The 8,855-nt window shown below is 46.8% G+C and overlaps 1 protein-coding gene across 1 annotated transcript; it reads right to left on the reverse strand.

The window, feature by feature from the left end:
- Positions 1-2,393: 2,393 nt before the first annotated feature.
- FZD4 (frizzled class receptor 4) lies at positions 2,394-8,307 on the reverse strand. The gene is made up of 2 exons (XM_071733290.1): positions 7,996-8,307; positions 2,394-6,850 (listed from the first exon to the last, which is right to left on the reverse strand). Exons 1-2 carry the CDS (start codon positions 8,254-8,256, stop codon positions 5,522-5,524), a joined length of 1,590 nt encoding a protein of 529 aa, XP_071589391.1. The 5' UTR covers positions 8,257-8,307; the 3' UTR covers positions 2,394-5,521.
- Positions 8,308-8,855: the final 548 nt, after the last annotated feature.

Genomic DNA, 8,855 nt, shown 5'->3' on the forward strand with positions numbered 1-8,855 from the left:
AACCACCCGAGGTTGAGACAGGCTGGAAACTCATGGCACGTATTAAGAGCCAGTCAGAACAAGCACGCCAAAAATGCCACTGCGGAGCATCAGTGACATCAGTGACAGAACACCAGTGACTCAGCTGCTATGGGGCTGTGCAATGGGTCCCTCATCTGTAGGTGAGCAGTTCAAAGCTGGACTTGATTATCCCAGGCAAAGCATCAAAGTTGGGGAGCTACCAGCAACCTTACTGAAGGCTTTGCTATTTTAGCCAAAGCTGGGGAAGCTGTGAGTGGTCAGATAGTCACCACTTGTCTCTTGCACATTCCTGTACCTCTGCTCTGGTATTGTGAGATGATGGTGCAAGAGGGCCTGGGGAGCAGCCATGCAGGATGGTGACTTCAGGAGCCAAGACAATGTGAGCCAGAGCCCTGTTCCTCAGGCAGTTCATGCTGTCTCGCTGTGCCAGTACAGCTCTTGGTGGGGTTCTTGCACAAACCAGATCACTGACATGATCCAAGTTAAAAATAAAACACCAGAACGAAAAAAAAGCAAAACCACTGATGGTTATTTTTAATCCAGATCTTTTTTGCTGATCTGCTTTGCAGCTCAACGCCACAAACAATTGTACTGGCAGAATGAAGGAGCTAAAATGGGGCACAGTTATGGGAATTGAGTGGCTGAGGACAGAGAAGGAGTCGTGGAAAATCCACTACTGAAGCCAGGGTCTCATTATGGCAAATATTTGCATTATGAGATTTTAGGATGCTTCTGATTTCTGGCAGCAGAACTCTGGTATTCTTTGGTACAAACTCATTAACATATGCTCTCTGCAATGACAGCTTTCTCAAAACAGGACAAAACCAAGCAACTAAAAAAAAGCCAAAACACACCCACAAAAAAACAAGCCTAAAGAGCAAAACAATTTTAAAAAGTCCTAATGAAGGCACTTGCTTTCTTTTTTTTTTTTTTTTTTTTGTGAGTCTTGTATAGAGTCACAATACTCCCCTCTGCAAGCAAACCTGGGCTGATTTGTCGACCCAGTGGCTTGGGGAGACAGTTGCCTGTTTGGAGCCTGTCACCTCTCAGGTGATGCACTGAGACACCTGGTACAGGGGCAGATGGACATCAAAGAGGCCTGGAACAGACAACACCATCTTAAACAGTATGCTTGAAAATCTCTGTTGGTGTTAACAGCCCCAACCACAAGAGGGAGATCTCCCTCTCCCACCACCACCCAGCTTTTATGTCTGTGACATTTAACTGTAGCTATATTAACTACTAATTGCAAAATTAAAGTCAGAGATCTCATTAATCATCACCCTGAGAACATTACAGTGATGAGCTGCCGAAGGCATGAGCAAATCACTCTAATTACCAGGTTTAGATGCTGCTCTTCAAAACTTGATTAGCTACAGATATGCAGATGATAATTCCTACTGTCTTCCTCAGAGTGCATCCTCACTATTATCCACTCTGGTCTGATTTAAGTTCTTAATAGAATAACATTATGCTAATCAAGTAATCCTGCACACAGAATGGTTCATGATGGAGATGAAGGAGTGGGTTTCAATGATGATTAAATACCACAGAGTGTACTCTTGGTGTCAGAGAGACTGGTGAGAGACATAGACAGAGAGGAGGAACTTTTTGCTGCAGCTCTACCTCCTAACTGTGAAAAGAAATTACAAAAAGGAATGAAAAATAAGCAGAGCATTAATAATCTTTTTTTTTTCTTTTTTTTTCTTTTTTTTAATATTTCTTTTTTATTGCTATAACATGTAGACACTGAATTGAATCTGTTCTCTGAAGGGCTGAAATTACCCCTAGGACTGAACTAATTTAAAGTGTGTTGCTCAAGAGTAGAGTTTGCTCTTCCAAAAGCCAAAATCAGTTCAGACACTCAGCAGGCAGGTGGTTGCTGCCCACTTCCAGCACACACCCCAGATCTGAATGCTCAGTACATCTTCTAATGTATGTATTCCCTAATACATGAAATAAAAAGGAGCCTTACAGGAGACTGCTCTCCCCAGGAGCCACACCACAGCAGTGCTGCAGCAGAGGGTGGTTGTGCTTTCATCTTGTACTTACTCCTCTTTGGTTTTGAGAACATGCTCAGATAAGCCCAAAGCTCCAGCTGCATCCCCACCCCATGAACCATGTCCCATCTTTGAGAGGATTTCAGCCCAGCTCCCATGCAAGCCCCCAAGCATGCACCTACTTACACCATTGCCCAATGATGCTTTGTTCCCCATTATTTCTGTCTCTTAGATCCACACTGTGCTGGTTACCCCATAGGGAGCATCCTCTCACTGCAGCATGAACATTTCTGTCCTCCTTTTTTCAGGGGAAAAAAGCACTTCCAGTGATGAAGACAGTTTAAGAAACAAACTCACCAAAGACTTGAGGGGTGCTAGGAATACCTTAATTATCCACAGAGGTTAAAATTTTATTTTGATACAAAAATTAAATAGCAAAGTTGTTTTTTTACAGTGATAAATTAGAAATTTACAGTACATACATTGAAGTAGATATATTTTCTGTACACCCCAAAATAATCAGTGTCTGTTTCCTTAAAATTCAGAAAAAAAGGAGCTAACTTGTATGTTTAAGGAAAGACCTAAGCTTGTACCTCTCTGGCAGACACTTCCAAAACCTGCAGTGAGAAGAGCACACGCTGGGGGGGAGAAGGGAGCAGGGGCTGTGCAAGGAAGGGAACTGCTGCAGTTTCTCATCATATAAGCACAGCAACTGCACTTCCGAGACAGGATTAGTCACACATTTTTTGGCTTTAAATTCATAACAGCATTGAAATGAGAGAACATACAAGTTGCAGATACCCACACTTGGTAACGGCCAGGTTTTAGGTCATCTGCTGTGATTTCCCACTCATACAGCCCCAAAGTAGATCAAGGTAAATGCACATGAATACATTTATGGAACAGTTTCATCACTACAACAGCCAATCTGACTTTGGGTTGGTATAGTGTGTCCCTGAATGCTTGAGAAAGATGTTCCTTCAGGTGCCTCTCCCCAGCCCACCTCCACACCCTACTATTTAAGTTCCTCACACTTTTTAATGGAATATACCCCCAGGTCCCTCACGGGGCTACACAGTGCTACCCTCATCCACCAACATCTCAAATCACCAGGGCCATCCATCTGTCACAGTCCACGGGGTCACAGGCAAGGATCATAGATGCAGGGATGTGATAATAAGGTACTACTTAAAATTCACTCTCGTGTACATACCATGGCTAAAAACACCATTTATTGAATCAGTCAGGTCAAACATGGGTCAGCTTGGCCAGAATAATATCTAGAGTGAAGGACACTTGAGTGAATGTGACACCTTGGCACAGCCTGATGCTAAGTTACATGACAAGGCTCATTGCAAGTCAACATAGAGTTGATGACTTTACATCCTCTCCAGGACAGGAGCAAGATCCCACGATAGAGAAGCTCAGCCATATGAGGATATCCTACTTACAGAACTCCTTATCCACAGAGGAATAACCAGATCCAAACACCACACTAATAGCAAGAGATTTATGGAGAGGAGGAAAAGGTTGGGCTGGGCCAAGATAATGCATGAGTGTCTTGAGCAGAATGTGTCAAGTTGCCACTTGTTCTGCTGGAGAGGAAGCCCAACCACAAAAATTGCAATTAGGGTTTGTTTGGGTTTTGGGTTTTGTTGCTGATTTTATTTTTTTTTTTTAATGCACTCTAGCACATGCTCCAACATTGACATTGAAACAATACATGCTCCTGGGACAGATTAATGCTCACAGCCAGAGCTGGAATGAATTGTGGTTTAGGAAGCAGATGGGGCACCTGTGTGAAGAGCAAGGACTGAAATAATGTCTGTTCTCAGAGGCTGTGCCAGTTGGGGCACGGGGGAGATGCTCCACAGCTGGCCAGGATCCTGACAAACCAATGAAGCAAAAGTTTAGGGCACACCTAAGGTCCTCCAAATGGCTAGAGCACCAGAACCGTATTCTCTTAAGGGTTTCTGGGCTATATGTTTGTATCACCTTTCTAATTACTAGCAAAACGAGCCCCCAAAACAAGGTTCAAGCTCCTCATGAGCCCAAGCCAGTAGATATAAATAAAATAATAAGAAAACTCAACAGTTGCTATGAAACATTATTATTCAACAAGAAGTTGGTTCTCTTCTCTTGGGAACTCTTCACAAAAACTGGAATTGTTTCTTGTGATTCCTGAGGACTGAATGTCTGCTCACATTCTGCATATAAATATATGTTTTAAAAAAAAAAAATCTCCATAGCTGTCAGTGAGCAATTGGAGCATTAATGTGAGGGTGTACTGCGATGTCATGGGCTAAGAATGTTCTTTTAATTGTAACTGACACACATAATTGTACAACTGATCTGTGTGAACTTGAGGTTGCCAAGGAACTTAACATTTTGCTTCTCCCCAGACTGGCGTCTGCAGAGATACCATCACACTGAATTAAATATATTAAGACTTAATTGCTTCATGCAATGGGTCTCCAGAGAGAGCCAGATAAGTTTACTTGGAGAAAACTGGCATTGTTGGAAGAGACCCTCAACTAATTTTTTGCTTTTCTGGAGGAAGGAACACTATAATGTAAGACTTTATTTAAAGCTATTAAAGCAGCAGAATAAAGTAGTCCACTGGAGCACCTGAAGGGACAGGAAGAGAGGCAGACAGATAACAATAACCAATGCAGACAATCATACATGGTTTCCTAGCTCCCACTGACACTTCTGATTTTAATAACATCCTTGAATAAAGCTTTTACAAAATTAGAAATATTCATAGAACCCCAGAATAATTCAGGTGGAAAGGGACCTTGGGAAGTCCAAATCCCTGCAAGGCAGAGTCAACTCTCAATTCAAACCAGGTTACAGATGGTAAAAAGAATGAGTCCAAATTATTGAGACCATCAGACGACTTAAAAAATCATCCTGACTAATACGTCACTCAATCCTACTCATCATGGTTAACTCTCAGACCTGAAAAGTCCACTTGGTATTTGTTGGAGGTCCTAATCATTGGCTGAGTTGTGCAGCATGCACAAGGCTTCACAAGGCTGAACTCAGAAAGAAGACTCTGGGGTCCCGGTCTGATAAACTGAACCTAAATCAGCCCAGAATTTGGCCCCAGACCACCTTTCCTCCATCAGCTATAAGACAATGAAAAGAAAACAACATCCCACAGCTATGGGCTACAGTCCCTCAGCTTCTGAAGACTTCAGTATATTGCAGCCTGCTTTAAAAAAAACAAAAACAAAAAAAAGATAACATGTTTGGATATTTCACAGTTTTTGAAGCCTCCCTGGGCTTTCCTATTTTGGGCAGCATGGTTTATGGCTATTGTATCTGCAGCATGATCTTTCTGCTGTGTATTTGTTAAGGCTTTTTTTTTTCCCATCCCCTAGAGACAGGTTGTGTAACCATCTCACTACTCTACTTCCAACATTTACATGGCAATGCTTACACATGACCAGTCCTTCCCAGGAGAGCAGTGAGACCATCAGGGTGTTGTCCTTCTCTCATACCACGGTCTCGTTCCCTTTCCCAGGTTTCACCCAACCATCTGCTCTCTTCTCCCGTTTCACTTTCCCTGAGTTCACCAGTCTGTTTGAGCACTTCTGCCACGTGTGCAGAGTTTTGGCTGACCAGATCCACATACCTGATGTAATACCCACCAGGAGGGACATGAAGATTTTGAGCATCTCCACTGCCATATTGGAATCATCTGCTGAATAGCGGAATATGGCCCAGTTGGAGATCTCGTAGAAATAGCAGGCGATGACACACGTTGCTGGGACGGTGTACAGCACTGAAAAGACACCAATTTTGACCATCAGCCTTTCCAGTTTGTCAGTTTTAGTTCCATCTTTCTGAAGATTAGACCTGATTTTAAACAAAGCCACAAGTCCCGCTGCGATGAATAAAGTCCCAATGACCAGGTAAGTAAAAAGCGGAGCGACGACAAAGCCCGTCAGTGCATCTAGGTTCTGGTTCCCAACGTAGCACAGACCTGTGAGCTCATCTGCATCTACCAGTCTCATAATTAAAATCACAATGGTCTTCACCGCAGGAATAGCCCAGGCTGCAATGTGGAAATAAGAGCTGTGCATTTCTATAGCTTCGTGGCCCCATTTGAGTCCCGCAGCCAGAAACCACGTCAGTGTGAGAATAACCCACCAGATGGAGCTAGCCATCCCAAAAAAATACATCAGCAAGAAAATTATAGCACATCCTGTGTTCTTAAGACCTTCTTGGATAAGAACAGGTTCTGCTGCCTCTTCAAAATCACAGGATATCCTTTCCCGGCCCACAGTTAGCCTCACAATATAAGCAATGCTATAAATATTGTAGCACATGCTCAAAAATATGATTGGGCGCTCCGGGTAGGAAAATCTCGATGAATCAATCAGGAAGGTCAGGACTGTGAAGGCAGTTGAGATGAAGCAAAGACTGGCCCACACGGCCATCCAGATATCTGTGAACTCCTTTGCTGACCTGCTGTAGAGACCAGCATCATAGCCACACTTCAGGACACAGTTCAAGCTTCTCTTCACCCAGATGTACTGATCCGAGTTAGATCCCATGCTGTGGCACTCTTCTCCAGGCTGCAAGGAGGTCTTGCTATGAAGGGGAACTTCTTCATCTCCTGGGCCCTCCATGCACATGTGGTTGTGATCATTCTGGGGTGGGAATTTGCTGCAGTTTAGGCTGTCTGGCCAGGCAAATCCAAATTCTTTTAGAACGGGTTCACATCTCCTTTTGACAGAGAGGCACATGCCACCACAGGGACCTATGGGGATGTTAATCTTCTCCGTGCACATCGGGACATAGACTGAACAAAGGAAGAACTGGAGGAGAGAAACAGAAATAACAAATGTGTTAGGAGAAAGGTAATCAGGTCGAAATAAAAAGTTTTCTATTTTGACTTTTTAGCAGCAATATTTGGTTCTCTGCCTTAAAAAACAGGAAGCAGCATAAAACAAATAAACCAAGAACAATAAAAACAAAGAAAGAAAAAAAATTAAAGACGTTGCCTTCTTTCAGTTCAAATGTGGTCCAAAGCCAAAGCCTGAACATTTTACTCCCTAGATTAGCTCCATGTAAATTTAGCCCATCAGTTCAATAAAGAAGCGGGATTTAGCCAGATCTAAACCTCAAGGGTGTAATTTAGGAAAGCAAAAAAACAAATTGAAGAGGTTTAAACAAATACATATATTTGTTCTAGGCACTGCCTGGCTATTACAGCTAACAAACAAACAGAAGAAAAGGCATTTACTGAATTGCTCTGGTTCACGATCCTTCTAAAAGAATTTAAGTTTCTTTTACCAGAACGTCACGTACATATTTACAACAGCAACAAAACACCGCCGTTTTCTCGGCTTTGGATTAATCACAATTCTGAGTCGCGACAATGTAAACGGGATTGCGTGCTAAAAATTCGGGAGCTCTGCCTCAAGAAACAAGCTGGTTTTTGTTTGAAGAAATCCATGCCCGTGGGGAGGACACGGGTCTTGCCATTCGCCTGGGAAAGAAACTCCTGCGGTGAAGCTCTGGGAGGAGGTCCCGACCAGCCGGCAGTCCCCACAGCCAGCCAGCCACCCTGCCTTCTCTTTTAACAGGGGCTCAGCACCCCGGGCACAACCGAACGGGAGGGCAATACCAGGCAAAGCTCCGGCAGCCCCAGCTCTCCCGGGGAAGGGACGGCGCTGCCACCCCCGGGCCACCCCCTGGGACAGACACCCCCTGGGTCACCCCCTGGTCTGTGCTGCCCTACCCCTGCCCCGGCACCCCCCGCACCTTCACCCCATCCACTGCGCTCTGCCCAGTTAGCTAGGAACCGCGCTGCAAGGCGGCGGGACTTGACGATTTATTTATTTTGCTTGGACTGAGCCGAAGGGATCAGGACTGGGGTGGCACTGTCCGGGCAATGCACAGCTCCCTCTCACCCCGCACCCCACGGACAAAGGGGGGACCCCCGGAGCCCTGAACCCACCTGAAGCTGACTGGAGCAGCCATACTGGATGAGGGGGGTGAAGGTGGTGAGCTGCAGCTCCGCGTCCGCCTGCAGCTCGTGTCCCACCAGGTTGGGCATCTTGGTGACATTGTAGCCCAGGTTCTGGCACATGGCGATGCGGATGGCGTCGCAGCGCCGCTCCTCCTCCTCGCCGAACCCCCGAACCCCGCCGAGCAGCCCCGCCAGGAGCACGGCCAGCAGCCCCCCGAGGCCAGCCGCCCCCCGGCTGCCCCCCGCCATGGCCCGAGCAGCCGCTGCCCACCTGCCCCGGCCCCGGCTCCGGCCCCGGCCCCGGCCGCGCCGTGCCGCACGGGCCGGCTCCAACGGGGAGGGGCTGGGGGCGGCTCCCGCTATTAAGCAGCCTCGCCGAGAAACTGCCCAGGGGAGGGACAGCACCTCCCCGCCCCCTCCCAGCGCCCCCGCCCCCGCCCCGGGGTTGCCCGGCCCGCCGCAGAACCCCTCGGCACCGCCCAGGGGGAGCGCGGGGGAGTGGGGTTGTTTCTGCTCCCCTCACCCCACTATCAGAGGCACACACGGACACCACCTCTCACTCCCTGGAGAATCCTGACCTCCACCCGGAGAAGCACCTTTCCTCTTCCCTGCATCACGCCGCCCGTCTCAAGATCCGTCTCCCTCCTGCCCGGCTAAGGAACCCCCATTCTCGTCTCTCACCAACACCCTAAGGTGTCTCTCACCTCCCCGTGCCCCCTCTCCCCCCAACACTTACCCCTTTCTTCCCTTTTGCATTCCTGGCCGCCGCTGGGAGGAAATCCCACCATCCCCAATGTCCCCTCCATGCCTCCCCAGCATAGGTGCTGATGCCAGGGGCTCCACATGAT

Source organism: Heliangelus exortis, chromosome 1, assembly GCF_036169615.1.
Source record: "Heliangelus exortis chromosome 1, bHelExo1.hap1, whole genome shotgun sequence".
In the NCBI taxonomy this organism is placed as follows: Eukaryota; Metazoa; Chordata; class Aves; order Apodiformes; family Trochilidae; genus Heliangelus; species Heliangelus exortis.

Excerpts from the sequence above, each read along its gene's own strand:
- FZD4 (XM_071733290.1), bottom strand. The coding sequence starts at position 8,256 with ATGGCGGGGGGCAGCCGGGGGGCGGCTGGCCTCGGGGGGCTGCTGGCC. Across the intron at positions 6,851-7,995 it reads GCTGCTCCAGTCAGCTTCAG|TTCTTCCTTTGTTCAGTCTA; the intron begins GTGGGTTCAGGG and ends TCTCTCCTCCAG.